General features: G+C 41.1%; 1 protein-coding gene across 1 annotated transcript in view; it reads left to right on the top strand.

The window, feature by feature from the left end:
- Positions 1 to 20,936, top strand: part of ZFYVE9 (zinc finger FYVE-type containing 9) — a 93,131-nt gene that overhangs the window by 38,210 nt on the left and 33,985 nt on the right. The window contains exons 3-5 of the mRNA XM_037907507.2: positions 4,567 to 4,671; positions 5,553 to 7,657; positions 14,238 to 14,337. Of these exons, the coding sequence (XP_037763435.1) occupies positions 4,602 to 4,671; positions 5,553 to 7,657; positions 14,238 to 14,337 (2,275 nt within the window). The 5' untranslated portion in view covers positions 4,567 to 4,601. The remainder of the gene's footprint in view (positions 1 to 4,566; positions 4,672 to 5,552; positions 7,658 to 14,237; positions 14,338 to 20,936) is intronic.

Below are 20,936 nucleotides of genomic sequence, written 5' to 3'. Positions count from 1 at the left end.
CCTATTTTTAAGCAGGAATATGTATTAAGAAGGTGGTGTTTTGGTGGTAAAGGTAGGTGTTTCGAGAGTTTGGTGGGGTGCTCTGAGTGAAGGCATCAAAATGAGAGGGAGAAAAAGATGCAAGAGAACCACTAGAGCTTTGCAGGCTGTTTTGTTTCTAAAGTGCACTAATTTAGTGTTTTGTGTGTTTAGGGGAGAAACAGCTAATTTAAAAAATGCAAATGCTGTATACTGCAATCATTTATTTGAATGAAAAATGTTATGAAGGCTTTTGAGTGCATGGACTTAGGTGTGCCTGGCAGCCTAATAATCTGCTGATTTGCAGTAAGTGTCTGTAGGGACCCATGAATACAAGCTGTCCCAGTCTGCTATGTAAACCTGGCATTTTAGAAAATCTCTAAATCCGTACAGTAGACTTTAGATGCTTGGAGAAAGCCATATGGTACCAAATGAAAAATGCTGAACTTTTCTCAAACTCTTGAAAGCAAAGCTTCACTTAAAGGTGCTATTCTGTAAATCACTCAGCTTGTTGCCTGTATGCCTGGTGATTGTAAATGATATGGTTAGTCATCTAGCTGTATGCCTTGCGGATGTATGCCTAAGTGGATGATCGTATACACAGTACCAGACACAGTACAATACCCCTGGGCAGATTTGGGAGGGCTAAGGCCAGGGATCTACCCTTATCTTTGAATTTCCTATCAAGACCACTTAACATTTTAATGTAGTGGTTTTGCATGAATTGAGATTTTGCTGAATTTTTATTTAAATTTTTTTAGAGTCAACCCACCCAGTAGTATAGTCTCCACATTTCACTATATCATAATCTGGAGAGGACTGTTCTCTGGATTCTGTGTCTGTTTTAAGTACAGTTTTCTCATTTAAAAACTAAGGAGAGAAAACATAATTAGTGTTAATGCCTGACCCTGAATAGTTTATTTTGCTGCTATATAAATAGCCATCTAACCCAAGTTAATTATGGCTTGCAAATATTTAGGTTTTTGCTGGGCACAGTTGGGGTGGGGCTGGGGGGCACAGAGGAGCAGATGTGTCTCCCTGACTCTGGAGTTGGTTCTGTGCTGACCCTGAAATACTTTAGGCTGCTCTAAAGTACACTGCTGACTATAGCCCCCAAAGGAGCCATCTGCCAGTATAAAATATTTGGAATGCAGTAGTGTCGTTTCTGTGTTCCCTCCCATCCCAGTTAATTGCCAACTTGGGAGTTGGTGTAGCTACACTCACTCTACGCCAGTTGGGGACTTCCCCATGCCAGGTGAGATCAGGCTGCTCTCTACCCCCTTTGGATCGCATCAGTGAATCTGGTCCCTGTTTTTTAACATGAGCTTGTGATGGGGCCTAATACAATTCATAACTTCAATAATACTTAACTGATTTTCTTTAAAATGGATTTGTTTTGTAGATATCACTGAGACTTAAAAATAAAACATTTCCATTGTATTATATATTGATAAATAAATTGTAATCAGATGTTAAGGTATAAATACAAGGAGGCAAAGTTAAGGTTGAGCTTAAAAACATTAAATCTGCATATCCTCACGTTTGAATGCTCGATTTCTCATCCTTAATTTTGCATTATTGCTGGTTGACCTGCTAATATGTTTAAACACAACAGTCTTTGTCCACACTAAAGGAAAAATTGTGTTTAACACTGTGCTAGTTAAAATGTGTTAGTCAATACATTTTCTAACATTATACATTTTCCTGGTGTAAACAAGGTAGGGTGCATGGGTAAGGTGAAGTGTCACTTCAGATTGCAACCCTGCTGTAATTAGTTCCCTGATTCAGTTGTATCTGTAGCATGGACAGACCCTAAATCTTGCAGCTGGCTGTTCTGCATGAAGCCAGAATCTAACTCTCATGCCCTATGTGTATGTCTGTACTGCGGTTAAATACCTGCGACTGGCTCATGCCAGCTGACTTAGAATCATAGAATCCTAGAATAACAGAGTTGGAAGGGACCTCTGGAGGCCATCTAGTCCAACCCCCTGCCCAGAGCAGGACCAATCCCAACTAAATCATCCCAGCCAGGGCTTTCTCAAGCCTGACCTTAAAAACTTCTAAGGAAGGGGATTCCACTACCTCCCTAGGTAACGCATTCCAGTGTTTCACCACCCTCCTAGTGAAAAAGTTTTTCCTAATATCCAACCTAAATCTCCCCCACTGCAACTTGAGACCATTACTCCTTGTCCTGTCATCTGCTATCACTGAGAATAGTCTAGATCCATCCTCTTTGGATCCACCTTTCAGGTAGTTAAAAGCAGCTATCAAATCCCCCCTCATTCTTCTCTTCCATAGACTAAACAATCCCAGTTCCCTCAGCCTCTCCTCATAAGTCATGTGTTCCGGACCCCTAATCATTTTTGTTTGACTTAGGCTATGGCTACACTGGCACTTTACAGCGCTGCAACTTTCTTGCTCAGGGGTGTGAAAAAACACCCCCCTGAGTGCAGCAAGTTACAGCGCTGTAAAGCGCCAGTGTAAACAGTGCCCCAGCGCTGGGAGCCGTGCTCCCAGTGCTCTAAGCTAATCCTCTCGTGGAGGTGGAGTACCAGGAGCGCTCCCGCGGCAGCGCTTTGAAATTTCGAGTGTAGCCATGCCCTAAGGCTCGGGCTGAGGAGCTGTTTAACTGTGATGTACATATTTGGACTTGGACTGTGCAGACATACCCTGACTGTTTTTCCCCTCGTCACACAGTGTTGAAAACAAGTCATGAGGAGAATAAGACCTTTTCTCTCTTCTCTCCCTTTTGTTTCAGATGATTTCCGAGGAACAGGTTAAATCAAAGGTCCCATATACAGTAGGCATGCTATGGCATGCACTCTATAACAGAGAAAATGTCTGTGCTGGGAATTAAAATGTTTTCAGAACTAGATCAGCGCATCTCAGTGCTGGCAACCGTTGTTAGCAAAAAGATCATCTTCCTTGTTCTGCCAGAGCTAAAGTGTCACTTGACTGGTTATGTTCCGTTGAAGAAATGTCCTTAATGACTCAGTTTAGCTATCCTTCCCAAGATGTTTTCCTTTCCACCCTGAGACTGTCTTTTAATGGGGGTGTTTACCTTATGTTGTTAGGAATCAGTAGAATCTACTCAGCAATTGTGTCAGAGCATTTCACATTTATTCATACAATACCTCTGGGAGGAAGGGGGCTAAGTAATTAAGTTTTATCTGTATTTTATGTATAGGGAAACAGAGGCATGGACATATTAAATTACTGGTCCAAAGCCATATAGCTAGTCCAGTGGCAGAATGAGACTAAAATCCTGAACTTCAGACTATCAGTTGAGTGTCTCTTTCATTAGATGGTGTTGCTTTTCCATTGTTCCAGGCCTGTGTGTTGAATGTGGGAGTTCTCACATCTACAGCAGACATGGTAGTAATTTAAGTATTACAGAAATCCCATCAAACTGATGCTTACCGTTGAAAGTGAGTCTCACCTTTCTGAGGGTCTTTTGGGGGAGCCACATAGATGCAGCAATATGGGGAAGCTTGCACCTTTGATATCAGAAACTTGTACCGGGTTAAATGTTTATCTTACCAGCTTTGATAGTTCCATTTAAGTGCTGGGGTAGAAAGCAGTGTTAACTTATTCCTTGAAATGGAAATATTAAGAAGGTCCTTGAAACACCTAGTTATGCTACCAGTAATGAGCCATGTTGGCAAAAGCGTATGATTATAGTGTGATGTTTGATTTACTGATGATGTGCTGAAAAATATCTCCGCTCATCAGTTAAGATGGAAATGCTGTCAATAACTAAGAGTAGAAGATTCCTCCTCTTGAATTTATCATTGTATTGTGGTGGGAAAAATCTGGGAAGTTTGGAACATGGGAAAAAGGGGCACTTCCTTCTTGCCACCCCTACAGAAAAATCTCTCTCTCCTATTTAGATTTCATGAAACATTTTATTTTTGTATCTCTGAAAGACAGTCTTGCATATCCCTATTATGCCTTGTAAGTGGTGTGGTGTGGAATGAAGTGTACTATGAAATGACTTAACACTTGCAGACTCAAATGGCTTAGTATTCTTTCCATTCATCTGATTAGAATAGTTTCAGCTGCTCTGACAGCCAGCATATGAAAATGAAACCTCCTCTCCCAAATGTTAACAACATTGTAGCTTCAGCCACCTGGCCCACATCAACAAATTCTACATGTAAATTTGCTTTGTCAATATGCTGGTTTTTAGTGTCTTACATTTCAGACCTGCTCTTAGATAGTTAATTATTTTAAAAAAATCTGGACTTTTCTTAAAATTTAAAGCATATATGTTTTGACATTATTTGTAAACTTTGAAGGCTGCCAAGTTTTAAAAAAATTCCAGTTTATCCTGATGGGGAAGCAACTAATTAGGATTAGGTTAATTCAAGTGCAGAAATAATTTTGATCATCAGAAAAAGCCCTCAATTGTGTGTGCAATATGTTAAATTGATCTACATTTTGAATATATTTGAGGGAATATTCTCCTGGTAAATAAAGGGAGTGGATAATGGAATATTGCTAACTGAATCTTGAATACCTGTTGGTAATCTGGTCTCTGTTTGACAGGTTCAGACAAGGAACTGGGTGGTATTTTCTGACAAATGGAGAACTATTTCCAAGCAGAGGCATATAACCTCGATAAGGTTTTAGATGAATTTGAACAAAATGAAGGTGAGTGACTTTGTAAAAAGGTTGTAGATGCATGTATTTGACATTACACAGAGAAAACCATAGGTGGGGCAGCGTAGTGTAACATCCTTTTAATTTTCATGAATTGCAAACTGATCTCATTACTTGCAAAGCCACCTGTGAATTTTACATGTTTTTCCTTAGCAGAGGACAGCATCTCATAATAGTTTTCTGTTTACCTGTATTATCAATGGTAAGGTGCTTTATATTTAACTGTTGATGTAGTAAATTTTTAAAGGGATATTGTTAGAATTGTAGCTTGTGTTAAAGAAAAGAGTTTTACAAAACCTAATAGGAATAGAAATATTGATGAGACTTGTTTTTAACAATTCTATGAAAACAGTTATTTAAACATTCTTCTTCAATATTGGGAGAACCAAGCACCCTGACAAAAATGCCACCACACACAAATCCTAGAGTGAAGACGATCATATTCTAAGTATAAAATCTCTGTGTGCTCTAATTTCCTCCCTCTTACTGTGGAGGCAACCAAGGATTTTGTGTGTTGTGTCCCCTCCCCCTTTCTACTTAATCTATCAATCAATCAATCAATTTAGAATTGCCTGTTAAGAATAGAACTGGACAACTGACTGGTCGTATAGCCCTAAAGATGTTATTTTCCAGAAACTCTGTGCAATTACATCATTAGATGTTGATCTTGGATTCTTAAGTATTAGAAAGTGGTCTTTTGCTATTGTGCCCGTATTCAGACATCTATGCATTTCTGGTTTAGGAATAGTTTTGTTATACAAAAGGATTATAGGAACCATGGATGGTTCACTATCCTATAAAGTAGAGCTGGGGGAGTTGTGTCACTGTGATGGATTATAATATAGTCATTATTTAAACTATTAATTTTTCAGATGATGCCGTTTCACCTACATTATTGGGTGCAAAGTGGAATCAGGTTCTAGATCCCCCTTCTCATCGGCTGTCATGTAATCCAGCTCTGTCCAGCGTGCATGAAGCTTCAATTCCTAATGAGTGTCAACAGAGATTAAAGTCTTTCTCCCTGACCCATTCAACCACCACCCCAACAGAAGGAGAGGGGGATCATTGTGCTAATGGAATGGATCTTAGTGTAAATCCAGAGACCCCAACTGTGTGGATTGATGATCAGGCAAAAGCAGATGATCATTTAATGAAGAGAAATAGTGATCAGGATGATCGGTGTAAGGCTATGGAAACAGGAGAAAAGAAATGTGGACATCCAGCCTGCTTGCCAGAAGAGAGAAATGTTCTGGTAGTGGCAGTCATGCATAACCGCGACAGAAGGACTCTACAAAGTGGCAATTTGCTGGATTGTAAAAATTACAGCACTCCGTCCTTAATGGACACTATTAGCTTTACACTGGATAATGAAAACCGACAGAATGATCAGTTTGGTGTTACTGTAAATGGATCCACTGAAAAAGATACAGATACAGAAAAGCAAGGAGTACAGTTAGATCGGCTATCTGCTGAGGCTGACTCTGTTAGCCATTTGATTAATACTTCATCTGATAGTCTGTCCAATGCATGCCTCCCCCATCAATTAAAGGATGATTTTAATATTAATAGAGACTCTCTGTTCTCAGAGTCTACAATTGCAGGGATTAATGCAGTGACCTTATTGCAGAGACCAGTTGATGGTACAAAGAAACCACAAGAGAGTTGTGCATCAGTTGAGGATTTTACTAGCAAAGTAATTACTCAAAGAAAAGATCTGGAAGCTAAAAATTCTTCTCCTAGTTCAAGTAATGGAAGCTTCATGATAGATGAAACTGTAGAGGAACAAACATCTCAACTGTATCAATCTGGGCTACCTGTGCGCTCTCAAACTTGTCAGCCTAATATGTCTGAAAGTGGCAATTACAGTGAATGCTTTGAAGAATGTATTACTTCTGAGGATGTTAGTGGTATGGAAAGTGAAGTCGGTGAATGTGACAAAATTCTCAGCACAACTGAATTGCTCAGTGGAGCAGAGTGTTTCCCTGAATCTCAGGAGATAACTAATTGGGAATTGACTAAACTGAATAATAAGCAAACTCATGGAGAGAATGAAAGACTTTTGCAGATGAAAGAGCCTGAGGAGGCTTGTAGTAATAGTGGGAAAGATGGAGATGGGATGATGGAAGCAGGCATGGACATAAAGGGGATTTATATAGATGAGCTTGAAGGGTCCAGTCTCTCTGATGTTATGGGTACATCAGCAGCAAGCTCTCTGTCTAATGGTTGTGATTCCTATGGAATGCAGAACCCAATTGTTGCTCATATTCCAAAGACTTTACCCTCCAAGGAAGACTCAGTGACAGAGGAAAAGGAGATAGAGGAGAGCAAGTCAGAATGTTACACTAATGTTTATGAACAAAGAGGAAATGAGGCTGCTGATGGGAGTAGTCTCATTGTAAACAGCACTGGTGACCAAATGAAGAAAAATTACTTACATAATCTCTGCAGTCAGGTACCATCTCTGCAAGGGCAAACATTACCAAAAACAGTAACTAATCTGCAACCTATCAGTGTTCCATTTGGTGGTGCAAGACCCAAACAACCTACAAATCTTAAATTGCAAATTCCAAAGCCATTATCGGACCATTTACAAAACGACCTTGTTCCCCCAAACTCTGGAGGTAATACTAAAAATAAAAATGATGTCTTGGGTAAAGCAAAAATAGGGGAAACCTTGGCAGCTGATATGTTTCCTGATGAGACATCATTAAATGTCTCTATTGCTGATACCACTGGGGAACATTTAGAAGAGTATGAGTCTGGGGTCTCTAGTAGTCCGTGCCTTGCAGTAGCCCCAGATAGTCCAGATAATGATCTCAGAGCTGGTCAGTTTGGAGCTCCCACTAGAAAGCCATTTACTACTTTAGGTGAGGAGGCTCCAGTTTGGGTTCCAGATTCTCAAGCACCAAACTGCATGAAATGTGAGGCCAGATTTACATTCACCAAAAGGAGGCATCATTGCAGAGCATGTGGGAAGGTAAGTTCATATTCAGTGATAAAGCCTTGTGTTGCCTTATTTGTAGTCTCTCTCTCTCACTCACACTCACACACACACGTGCGCGCGCGCGCCCCACTGGCTACCATTGCCTGACATCTGTCTAAAGCAGTGGTTCTCAAAGCCGGTCTGCCGCTTGTTCAGGGAAAGCCCCTGGTGGGCCAGACCGGTTTGTTTACCTGGAAGAGGTGCGGGTCAGGGGATGTGCTGGCCATCCTTCCCGCAGCCCCCATTGGCCTGGAGCAGCGAACCGTGGCCAGTGGGAGCCGCGATCAGCCGAACCTGTGGACACGGCGGGTAAACAAACTGGTCCGGCCCACCAGGGGCTTTCCCTGAACAAGCAGCGGACCGGCTTTGAGAACCACTGGTCTAAAGCACAGTAGCATACTCCATTTGATTTGGTTAGTTTCTTTTTAAAAAGTCCCTAGACTCTCATCTATTCATTGTTCACATTACTTTAATAGAGAATAACTATTGGTTATTCATGATGATAAGAAAGATTATCCTTTAAAAGCAGTTTGTTAGTTTATTGTAGCCATTAACAGATATTGAATTCATTCGGACTGCTATAAAATAACTAAGTGCAGGAAACTAATTTTCAAAAATCACTGCATCAATAATTTCCATTAATGACACTGAAACTTGTTGATGGGGATGGGAAATGAGCTACTGAACTGCCAGTTTTTCTGCTGGTTAACATAGCTGACTATCTTCATTCTTTTATCTCCCCTTTACTCGCTTTGCACATGCTACCTACAGTATTTACCAAAATATATCCTTGCTTTTGAAAAAGTGTATTGACTATAATAAGATTTTCCCAAATTTGATGGATAGGTGAGTGTTGATATGGTTATTAAGAGGAATTGTGTAGGAAGGTCAATTAAATGTAATTTTTAAATGTTTTTTTGTTGTGTGAGGAATGTTTCTTTGAATATTATAACTAAGTTTATTTCTTAGTAAGAACTTATTTTTATGTATACACCATATCAGTTAGATAGGACTGCGTTAGTTTAAATGCAAATATGGCTTTTTTGTGATAAAACAGCTCAAAATATTTGTACATATTTTGTTGTTGAAGTATAAGTAAATGGCACACACCACTGCAAACAGAAATCTAAAACTATTTGATCAGTGTGACTGGTTCCCCCTGGGGTGGCACCTGGAACTGGGGTACCACTGAGCCCCCTGATGCACCAGCCTGGGCTCCCTCTCACACTGTACTGCTGTGACAAGCCAGCACTTTCAGCACTCCAGACAGCACTTTCACCAGCATACACACAAGTATGGACACACCCAGCTGCAGTTACAAGCAGCTCTCTGACCAGCCCCTGCATGGGAAAGCTACTCCCAGGTCCTCAGGCATGCACCCCCTCTGGAGTATAAACCCAAAATTATACCGCCTTGGACAGCACAGGGAACTGTACAGCTTAAGCTCATAAAATTCGCCCACTCCCTCAATGTGGAGAGGAATATGCAACAGCCTTTTGCCGCTGAGTTATGATTTCCACACACTGGTTTAGATAAAGCTAACTACAAAAGATGGATTTTAAGTGAGTATAAGTGATAGCAAACAGATCAAAACAGATTACCTAGCAAATAAACAACAACCGCAAACTAAGTTTAATATACTAAATAGATTGGATATGAATAGCAGATTGTAACCCTAAAATGATACAAGCAGGCTGCAGATTCTTAAGGGGCAAGCTGCACTTGCTTTAGAGCTTGGAATTCCCAGATGTTTCATTCACAGGCTAAAAATCCCTTTAGTTTGGGTCCAGCACTTCCCCCAGTTCAGTCTTTGTTCCTCAGGTGTTTCCAGGGGTTTTCTTGTGTGGGGAGTGAAGAACACCCGACGATGTCACTCCCTGCCTTATATAGCTTTTGCATATGGGGGAACCCTTTGTTTCAAAGCTTGGTTCCCTGACCGGTCTGTGGAAGAATGCTGACATTCCAAGGTGGGGTCTAGAGATGTAGTCACATCACATGTCGTTGTGGAGTCATAGCAGCCATTACTTAGAAGCTGTCTTTAGTGTTCTCAGGAAGGCTCCCCAGGTAGGAGATAAGCTTCTCCTAAGGCCTGTTGTTTTTTCCTAATGGCTCGTTGACCTGAATAGGCCCTTCTCCACCCAGCTATCTAGACTGGAAGCATCTTGTCCAGTGGGTGTTACCCAGATGTAACTACATTTGAAATACAGATACATAGTTACATAGCTAATATTCATAACTTCAGATACAAAAATGATACATGCTACAAATAGGATAATCATATTCAGCAAATCATAACCTTTTCTATGACATGTCACATGACATATCTTGCATAAAATAAATCATAATTATCAATTATTTCATAATCATATCATAATATCACTATGAAGAATATGGGGTGCAGTGTCACAATCAGATTATTCAAAGTAATTTTAAAAATACTAGGCTGGTAAACATTCATGAATTACTTTAAAAATAAGATGAAAATGTAACATTAATGCATTTTAAAAATAAACGTATTAAAGTAAATTTGGTTCATTGAGGGTCCAGTCCAAATCCCTGTGAAGTCAACTAACTTCTCTGGGCTTTGGATCAGATCTTTAGCTGCCAGAATAGCATAGGGAAGCAGAATGACATGAACAGAGGACCTAACATAATCAAATTCAGCAAACATAGATTCATATCTGTCTGCTCCAGGAAGGAGGCTTGCAGAAAATATTAAGCGTCCCATATAGCTGTCTAGGTATGACATTTGTCTTTCTTAACAACTAAAATACATAACACTGAATCTGTTCTCCTGGCAATTGTCCAATTAAGTTTAAGGACTGTTCATCAAATTACCAGTAAGTGGGTTGTGTTCACATTCATATTTTTGCATTTGTTCCATATTTTCTTTATTTTGAGATTTGAAGAAAAATTCTTCTCATGATAGGTCTGACTGGTTTAAGCACTCATTTGGAATAAACACATACTCTTACTAATACAAATAATATTTAAATCCACCAATATTAGAATATGCAATAAATTATTAAAAATAAGTAATAAGTAGTCACTATCTACTTGTACCATATAGTTTAAATCCCTAAATTTAGTGCATCTTTCAATTATTGATGTATTTAAATGTGCAATCCTACTCCCGCCAAAATCAATGAGAATTTTTAATCCACATCAGTGGAAACAGGATAAGACCTCTCACTGGTATTGGATTTTAGCTGTCACTTATTTAAAGGGTCACTGTCAAATAGCTAGGCCATACTTTAGTTTTTTGTGAGTTTACCAAATGACTACAAGCTTTGGGGATGTTTTGTTTTAAAGAGAAGCAGCTATTTGGTTTGAACTGAATCATTCTCCTCGAAACCCAAGTTTTATAAGTGGTGTTGATGCCCTTTGGTCCCTGCTGTTCTCTGCCTGTGGCACACTGTCATTTAGTTTTCTGAAGGCTATAATGTTTTGGTCTAATTCTGGTAGTTGGGTTTGGTGTGTGGTAGCTGTGTGGTATTTAGTGGCTTGTGATATACAGGAGGCCAGAATAGATGATCTGGTGTCCCTTCTAGCCTTAAACTCTGAGACTAGTTTACTGTTGCTGAATGAGAAACAAAAAGTGAAAATGACTGAAGGGTAAACAGAAATACTTAGCTAAATAGACCTCATAAGGGGCAAAAATAATGTAGATTTTTAAAATGTTCAGTGTTAATAATCTAAGAGATTCTTAATCTGAATTGTAACACAACAGTTTCTCTTAAAACTAACCGTTGTGTCAAAAAGTCCTAAGAATAAAAACTGCATTTAAAAATAGTTGGATGGTGCCTGGAGAAAGTGTTGCTGTTTTAATTTGTGTAGTAATTGATAAAATCAGTGTGAGCCACTGAACATCAGGGGAGATGGTAGAAATTAAATAAGCATGTTTACCAAACTTTGTTTTAAACTTAAGAACCTGAAAAGTGATGATATATTTTAGGAGAAACTATTGATTTTAATTGTTAATATTTTGTATATGTATTTTCCATTGCCATCTGTAGTGGTCACCTGTGATATCCTTGTGTAGAACAAGTGGAGTATTTGTATGTGACAGTTCTGTTCTGTTCTGTAGGCCAAACTAGTGATTCTCCTTGCACTAAGAAGTAAAACAAAAACAAACATAAAATCTTGTAACTGCACTGTGCAAACTTGCTGAATTTTAAACACGCTGCTATTTTCTGCTATGTGAAATACTAATTGCTTGACCGTTGCTTTCAGATATACTGTATATATATATATTGCTGAAAAACAGGAAAGCACACTTCACTTTCACCTTAAATGTTGTTTATATTTGATTATATATAACACCTGCACTCTACCCTATTACAAAGTTAAAGATGCCAATGAGAACAGGTGTTAACGTTTTGTCATTCTACTATTTATTTCTGTTTAGTATTTAGATCATAGAAATCATTGTGCTTGAAAAGCTTTGTTAAATGCAGAATGTAATCTTCTTCAAAAAGTCCTGAATTAGAAATTAATTAGTTTAGTCCTTTGGTCTGTGGTTGAGGACATTGATTTTTCCATGTTCTGTAATTGTCCTCCTAGTTTAAATCTGAACTGAATTTTCCAGTGGATAGGCTTCCCTGAGAATTGAAATGAAGCAGAATATTTTAAAATAAATTACTCCGAAACCAGTACTGGTAATATTACTTTAAAAGCTGGTAAAGTATAGCAGACATAATTAGAAAAGGAAATTTTACAATTTACACACCATTAGATGAGATCATCCAGGCGACAAAATTGTTATTCCAGCTCTCATCATTTGTATGCTAAAATCTTGTCTCAGGCTTGAGCCTCATCTCTACGTTACAAACTACAATAAAGTTACAGGACCTATTTACAAAATGGCTGCCCCTAGTTACAACATGGCCAACATTTTTAGTGCACACTGAACCAAACTGTGTCACTTTAACTGGGCTAGGAGGTAGTTAGACACTATTATGTTTAAGTGTTGGAACAGAGTACCTTGACTCATTTGTAGTGTAGATGGGACTTTGTATTTAGTTTTAATATGTGCAAGATTTAGAAATGTTGTAGTTGGGGTAGGGAAAAAGTATAGGATTACATGAAGATCTATGAAGATTAAAAGAAAGATATACTGTTAATTATGCATATGAAAACCAAATAAAATTGAAACTACTTTGGGTTGAAATCCAAAATTCTGACTTGACTTTCAGAGAGTGTTTACAATATAGTATCTGATGTGTCTAACTTTCATATGCTTTAAGCTGTTTTTCTGCATGAAACGTGCACTCATCAGTGGCTTCATATGCCACCTGAACAAAAGCCCTGGGACACATAGGGGAAAACATTGACTTTTTACTTAAATACACATTGTAAACCTTAAGATAGACTGGCCAGAATCTTGTCTGTACTGGAGAATTTGGGCATTATAGGCACCACTGCATTGCCACATCTGTAAAGTACCTCATGTCTCCATACAAATGTTTGTAATGGTGCACAGGCATTACAGTTATTGTTACAATTGCTCTTTCTTGTAGCATGCTGCCCAGAATCACTGAGCTGTTAGTCCTGGAGCAGGTGGAAAGTGCTGGCAATGCAGCTGCAGCATTCTCATTGGTCCTTCCAGCACAAGTCATGCAGTGTTCCCCTTTAGCAACCAGTGTGGTGTGGAATGAGTCTTGTACTCCTGATTACTTTCTTGTTGCAGCTTCAATAATTCTGCACATATGAGTTTTCTCTTTTATAAAATGCAATGCAGTGATCATAAGGCTTTTCTTCTTTGAAAATATGTAACACTGATATTTAATTTTACACAATTTCTTGCTATTTTATATATTGAAAAATACTAATTTATACATTTTGGCACTGCATCTAACAGTGGATTATTGTTCCCCCAAACTCTACTTTTGGGAGGGACTTACGTGGGAACTGTGGGATAGGTACTCATAATGCATGGATACTGCAGGAATTGATAGGTGTACTATGTACCAACGGGTTAATAGGTAGCCAGGGCTTAATAGGTAGCCAAGATGGCTGGTGACGACACACTTTTATGGTGATTCATTTGAGCTACTGAGAGTTACAACAGTGCAGGTCTCAAGTGTAGAGACAAAATGGATGTCCTTTCTTCTGAAATGTATTTCACAGTTCCCCAACCAGTTTTGGCTTCGATTTAAGTGACCAGAGAAACTGCCCGAGCACTTTCCCAGTGTTGTGTTTTAAACATGATTCATTCCAGAGAGCTGTAAAGGTGGCCTCTATTAATTCCCAATCCCTCAATTCACTGAGGGATTACATATATGATTTTTCTGATCCATTAGCCATTATCTCAAACCTGCATTTTTAAATTACTCCTGTGGGGAGTGGGTACATTTATATTGTTGCAGGTAGCACTTACTCCAGTAGGATTTAATGAGACTGATACTAGGTCATTTGATCTTAATCAATTTCACTGTGACACTGTTGAAGGATTATTGATAATTTGCCTCCTAATTTTGCATTTTCTAATGTATTCAGTATCTGAATTAATCTATTTAAATTACTCTTATCATGAAACATTGAGTGATTCAGTGTGTTTTTTCTTTTGCTCCAGGTTTTCTGTGCAGCATGCTGCAGTCTGAAATGCAAGTTGCTGTACATGGACAGAAAAGAAGCCAGAGTGTGTGTAATCTGCCATTCAGTACTAATGAATGGTAAGTAGAAAAATAGGGACTAAATGCAAAGTTTTACTGGTTTTGTGTTGGTCAGTGGCTGATGTATGCTAGCCTATTGAAAACACTATATCCTTACTGGCAAATATTTAAAAATGCAAAGGCTCTAAAGAACTCAACTTGCAATCCTTGTGAGACTTGGGGACTCTTGTACCACACGTAATTAGTGACACCTAAAAAGCAGGTAAGGTTGCAGAAAGATTAAGAGCTTGTTTCATAAAGCATCCTGCTTGGATTTCAGAAAATTTGTTTTGTATGGAGGAAAGTATGGAAGCTTGCTCTGCTTGTTTTCTTAACAAATGGCTGATCTGTTACACGCTCCTACAGGAGACCAAAGGGAAGAAACCCACATTTGTGTCCCTTTCTAGACTACATACTATAGGGAAATCATGAAAGAATCTTAGTCCACAAGAGGATGCTGCTTCATTTCTTATTAGCTGACCTATTAAATAACGTCACTATTGTTAACTCCTTCGTGTCAGAGAAGGAGGCCTGGTCTAAAGGACTGAGTTCAGGAAAAACTCCTGAGGCATAGGCACAGCTAAATAACTCTTGTGTTCTGATCTTGGCTTCAGGCAAATTACTGGCAGAACATGAGCTCTGAGGGAGATGCTGGGACCAAAAGGGCTAATGCAATCCTTGGATGTATAAACAGGACTATTGAATAGAAGGGGGGCGGTTTATATTATCTCTGTATGTGACACTAGTACTACTACAACTGGAATACTGTGTCCATTTCTGGTGTCCACAATTCAAGGAGGATGTTGAAAAATTGAAGAGGGTTCAAAGAAGAGCCATGAAAACAACTGAAGGATTGGAAAATATTCCTTATAGTGAGAGACTCAAGGAACTCAATTAAGTTTATCAAAAAAGAAGGCTAAGGGGTGTGTGACAGGGTCGGTCCGGATAGTTACAGGAGAGTAATAGAAGGCAGATATATTAGCCCCAGGTTAAGTAGGTCCCTTTTCCCTGGGTCAGGTAACAGGGAAGGTTCCAGAACAATCAGGAACCTTCTGGAGACAATTAAGACAGACAGGCTGATTGGAACACCTGTAGCCAATCAAGAAGCTGCTAGAATCAATTAAGGCAGGCACCTGGGTTTAAAAAGGAGCTCACTTCAGTTTGTGGCGCATGTAAGGAGCTGGAAGCAAGAGGCGCTAGGAGCTGAGAGTGAGAACGCATACTGTTGGAGGACTGAGGAGTACAAGCATTATCAGACACCAGGAGGAAGGTCCTATGGGGAGGATAAAGAAGGTGTTGGGAGGAGGCCATGGGGAAGTAGCTCAGGGAGTTGTAGCTATCGCACAGCTGTTCCAGGAGGCACTCTAGACAGCTGCATTCTACAGGGCCCTGGGCTGGAACCCAGAGTAGAGGGCGGGCCCGGGTTCCCCCCAAACCTCCCAGCTCCTGGTCACACACAGGAGGAGTTGACATGGACTGTAGGTTCACAAAAACGGCCAAACTGAGGGCTGCCGTGAAACTCCAAGGCGAGCAAATCCGCCAATAAGCGCAAGACCCACTAAGGTAGAGGAGGAACTTTGTCACAGGTGCTTTAAGCACAGTCTAAAGATATTGACAAATGTGTACACTAATTGGATAATAGGCTCTTCACTCTTAAGAGTCATAAGTGTAACAGGATCCAATGGCTGGAAATTGAAGATAGCCAAATTCAGACTAGAAATAAGATTGTTTTTCAGCAGTTAGGGTGATTAACCATGGTAAGATGTTCCAAACGATGATTGTAAGATGATTGTGGTGAATTCTTCATCACGACACATTTTAGAATCAAATTTGGATGTTTTTCTAAAAGAAATCCCATAGTTTAAACAGGAATTAATTTAGGGAAGTATTATGTCCTGTGTTATGCAGGAGGACAGACTGGATGTCACAGTGGAGGTACCTTCTGGCTTTATAATCTTTCAGTCTCTGAAATTACTTAGGCCAAGTTTTCAGAAGTGTCCACTAATTTTGGGATGCCTTGATTTTTGTGTTCCCTATTGACACTTCATCTTAGAGCTTGATTTTTCACAGGAGCTGAATACACTTGGAGGTCCCATTGACTTCCGCTGGAGCTGTGAATGCTCAAGTGTGGCATTCAAAATTTTTGGTAGATTCCATAGCTGTTAAATGGGAATAATTTTTATCTCTCTCAAAGGAGTGTTAAAGATTAATTAATGTTTGTGAAGCAATTGGAAAAAATATAAAGTGCTAAATATCAACATCTTCCACTGGAGGCTATAAGCAGCATGGTAAGAAATTGTAGTTTACAGTAACTAGGAATTAAAGGTAGGCACAAATATGACATTGGTTTTTGATGAATTATGAGACATGTAGATGAACACAATATATTGAGGGATGAGTCAACGTGGCTTTTGTAAAGGGAAATCGTGCCTTACAAATGTATTAGAATTCTTTGAGGGGGTTAACAATTGTGTGGACAAAGGTGTTCCAGTTGATATAGTGTACATGGATTTTCAGAATGCCTTTGACAAGGTGCCACACCAAAAGCTCTTAAGCAAAGTAAGCATGGGATAAGAAGGAAGGTCCTCTCATCGATCAGTAACTGGTTAAAAGATAGGAAACAAAGGGTAGGAATAAAGGGTCACTTTTCACAGTGGAGAAAGGTAAATAACTGGGTTTCCTAAGGATCTGTACTGGGACCAGTGCTGCTTAACATATTAATAAATGAGCTGGAAAAGGTGGGTAACAGTGAGGTTGCAAAGTTGGCAGACAATACAAAATTACTCAGGATAGTTAAGTCCAAAGCTGACTGTGAAGAGTTAAAAAGGGATCTCATAAAACTGTGAGACTGGGTAACAAAATTATAGATGAAATTCAGTGTTGATAAGTGCAAAGTAATGCAAATTGGAAAACATAATTCCAACTATACATACAAAATAACGGGGACTAAATTAGCTGTTACCACCTGTAGCAGGGTGCTGTAAGGCCCTCTTGGCTCCTGCCCCTGCTGTGCTGACAAAGTCACTCGGAGACCCTGGGGTTCAGTAACCACTGGTGCTGTTTGTTAAAGGTTTTGCTTCCACCACCTTTTCACCACGCACAGCTTGGGTTCTAGTGTCTGCACCCAGGAGGGAAGAGCTATCGCTGTGCTTCCACTCCCTCGCTCTCACCCCCGGCTTCCTTCCTCCCAGCCTTTTATACTTCCCCAGGCTAATTGGACAGGCAGCTGTCTCCCATTCACCAATTAGGTGTAGGTTTTCTCTAGCCAGCTCCAATTTATTTCCATCCAGGAATAGTGTGACAGAGGGCTGAGTCAGCAGTTCTTGCCCAACACCCTGTCACACACGTCCCCCCCGCCTTCTCCAGCCACCAGGTTTGTCCATCCAAGTCCTCTTCACCCCCCTATTGGGCGGAGCCATATGGGGAAATCCTCCCTCATCTTTCTGGTGACCCACTGGTGACTTCTGGTGACTTTCTTGTGGGGTTCAGCCATCCCCAACCCGCAGAAGCCACATAGCGTGGGGGGTAGACGCTCTCATAGCTCTGCTGCCACCCACAGGTTCTCTCACCATTCACACCCCCAGAGGTGCCCCCCTTCCTTTCTCCCTTTGCCTCTGACAGGGGTTCAGGGTTGATCCCAGCTTTCCCCTGGACACCCAAGACTTCAGGTTCCCAAAAACCGTCAAGTGGGGCCTGGGTCTCATCTTCCACGGGTCCCCTTACAGGGAGTTCTGTTAGGCCCTTCAGCTCCACTGAGGGCCACGGGACGGATACCTCCTCTGTTCTTTCCTTCTCCTGTCCTTCCTGACTTGGGCTCTGTTTTCTAAGGTTTTCTGCTTCAGAGATCCCTTCCCTCTTCCTCAAGGAGTCTCCCCGTGCCTTTCCTATAATGGACCTGACCTCCTTTCTCTCTTAGGCAGGGGTCCCAGTCAATGCCCACCACCACTGGGTACGGCAGGCCCTCTACTACCCAGACCCGTTTCCAGCAGAACCTGTCCTGGACCTCAAGGGGCACCTGGGCCATTGGGCACTGCGCCTCATCCCCATGGATGCTCTCCAAATTCACTTTGGCACCGGGAATCATAGAACTGGAAGAGACCTCGAGAGGTCATCTAGTCCAATCCCCTGCACTCAAGGCAGGACTAAGTATTATCTAGACTATCTGTGACAGGTGTTTGACCAACCTGCTCTTAAAAATCCCCAATAATGGAGATTCCACAACCTTCCTAGACAAATTATTCCAGTGCTTAACCACCCTGACGGTTAGGAAGTTTTTTCTAATGTCCAACCTAAACCTCCCTGGCTGCAATTTAAGCCCATTGCTTCTTGTCCTATCCTCAGAGGTTGAGAAGAACAATTTTTCTCCCTCCTTCTTGTAACAACCTTTTATGTACTTGAAAACTGTTATGTCCCCTCTCAGTCTTCTCTTTTCCAGACTAAACAAACCCATTTTTTTTCAGTCTTCCCTCATAGGTCATGTTTTCTAGACCTTTAATCATTTTTGTTCCTCTTCTCTGGACTTTCTCCAATTTGTCCACATCTTTCCTGAAATGTGGCGCCCAGAACTGGACGCAATACTCCAGTTGAGGCCTAATCAGCATGGAGAAGAGCAGAAGAATTACTTCTCGTGTCTTGCTTACGATACTCCTGCTAATACATCCCAGAATGATGTTTGCTTTTTTGCAACAGCGTTACACTGTTGACTCATATTTAGCTTGTGATCCACTATGACCCCCAGATCCCTTTCCGCAGTACTCCTTCCAAGGCAGTGATTTCCCATTTTGTATGTGTGCAACTGATTGTTCCTTCCTAAGTGGAGTACTTTGCATTTGTCTGTATTGAATTTCATTCTGTTTACTTCAGACCATTTCTCCAGTTTGTCCAGATGATTTTGAATTTTACTCCTATCCTCCAAAGCACTTGCAACCTCTCTCAGCTTGGTATCGTTCACAAGCTTTAGAAGTGTACTCTGTATGCCATTATCTAAATCATTGATGAAGATATTGAACAGAACTGGACCCAGAACCGATCCCTGCGGGACCCCATTCATTATGCCGTTCCAGCATGACTGTGAACGACTGATAACTACTGTCTGGGAACGATTTTCCAACCAGTTATGCAGCCACCTTGTAGTAGCTCCATCTACGTTGTATTTCCCTAGTTTGTTTATGAGAAGGTGATGCAAGACAGTATCAAAAGCCTTACTACAGTCAAGATATACCACATCTAACGCTTCCCCCCATCCCCAAGGCTTGTTACCCTGTCAAAGAAAGCTATCAGGTTGGTTTGACATGATTTGTTCTTGACAAATCCATGCTGACTGTTATTTATCACCTTATTATCTTCTAGGTGTTTGCAAATTGAGTGCTTAATTATTTGCTCCATTGTCTTTCCGGGTACAGAAGTTAAGCTGACTGGTTTGTAATTCCCCAGGGTTGTCCTTATTTCCCATTTTATAGATGGGCACTATATTTGTCCTTTTCTAGTCTTCTGGAATCTCTCCAGTCTTCCATGACTTTTCAAAGATAATCGCTATTGGCTCAGATATCTCAGAATCACCCGTTGCGGCTTCACCAGCCCGCTCCTTACAAGAGAGGAGTCCGAGGCCGTATCCACCAGACCCCACTGGGGTCTCCTCCCCACCCTCACGGGAATGGTGGACAGTTTCTGCCCCTTCCCCTACCCTCCAGAGTTGGTCCACCCACAAAACTCTGCGAAGCCACATTCCATGTCCAGGCAGACCACCTTTTTATGTCCTGGTTGCCCACATTGCCAGCAGGCGAGCGGCCTGGTCCCAGTGGGAGCTCCCCAGTTGTTCTCCTGTTTTTTCTCCAGACCCTTTCCAGTCGAGGGTTCCCTGGATTTTCTCCTGGTTTCTTCTTCCTTGTATGGGTGTCCCTCTTTCCTGGAGAAGTCTGCCTCCACATACTCCTCTGTCAGTTTTACTGCTGCCTCTACCGTATTGGGTTGGTGGTGTCTCACCCATACCCTTTGTTCTTGGGGAGGCCATGTAAAAACTGTTCTAGGATGAGCGCCTCCATGATCTCTCCCACTGTCTGGGTGTCAGGTCTCAGACATCGGGTGGCCCAGTCCATTAACTACTGGGTGAATGCCCGGGACTGCCCACCTTGCCGCCCGGAACCTCTGGAGGTACTTCTCGGCGGACAGTCCACCCGATCTAGGACGGCTGCCTTTACTGCGTCGTAGCTCCTGGCCTGTTCCTCACTCAGGGCCATATAGGCCACTTGGGCTTCGCCGGCCAGGTAGGGGGCCAGCCGCAGGGCCCAGGTTGTCTTCTCCCATCCTGCCCCACAGGTCACCCAATAAAATCGTTAGGTAGCAGGTTTAAAACCAACATAAGGAAGTACTTCACACGATGCAGTCAACCTGTGGAACTTGGTGCCAAGAGATGTTGTGAAGCCCAAAAGTATAATTGGATTCAAAAAAGAATTACTGAAGATAATTTCCTGGAGGATAGGTCCAGCAATGGCTATTAGCCAAGATGGTCAGGGATGCAGCCCCCTGCTTTGGGTGTCCCTAAGCCTCTGACTGCCAGAAGCTGGGATAGAGGATGGATCAGTCGATAATTGCCCGGTTCTGTTCATTTCCTCTGAAGCATC

The sequence above is a fragment of the Chelonia mydas genome, chromosome 8 (genome assembly GCF_015237465.2).
Source record: "Chelonia mydas isolate rCheMyd1 chromosome 8, rCheMyd1.pri.v2, whole genome shotgun sequence".
In the NCBI taxonomy this organism is placed as follows: Eukaryota; Metazoa; Chordata; order Testudines; family Cheloniidae; genus Chelonia; species Chelonia mydas.
Note: the sequence above shows the minus strand (reverse complement) of the source record. Positions and strands in the feature narration are given on the sequence as shown.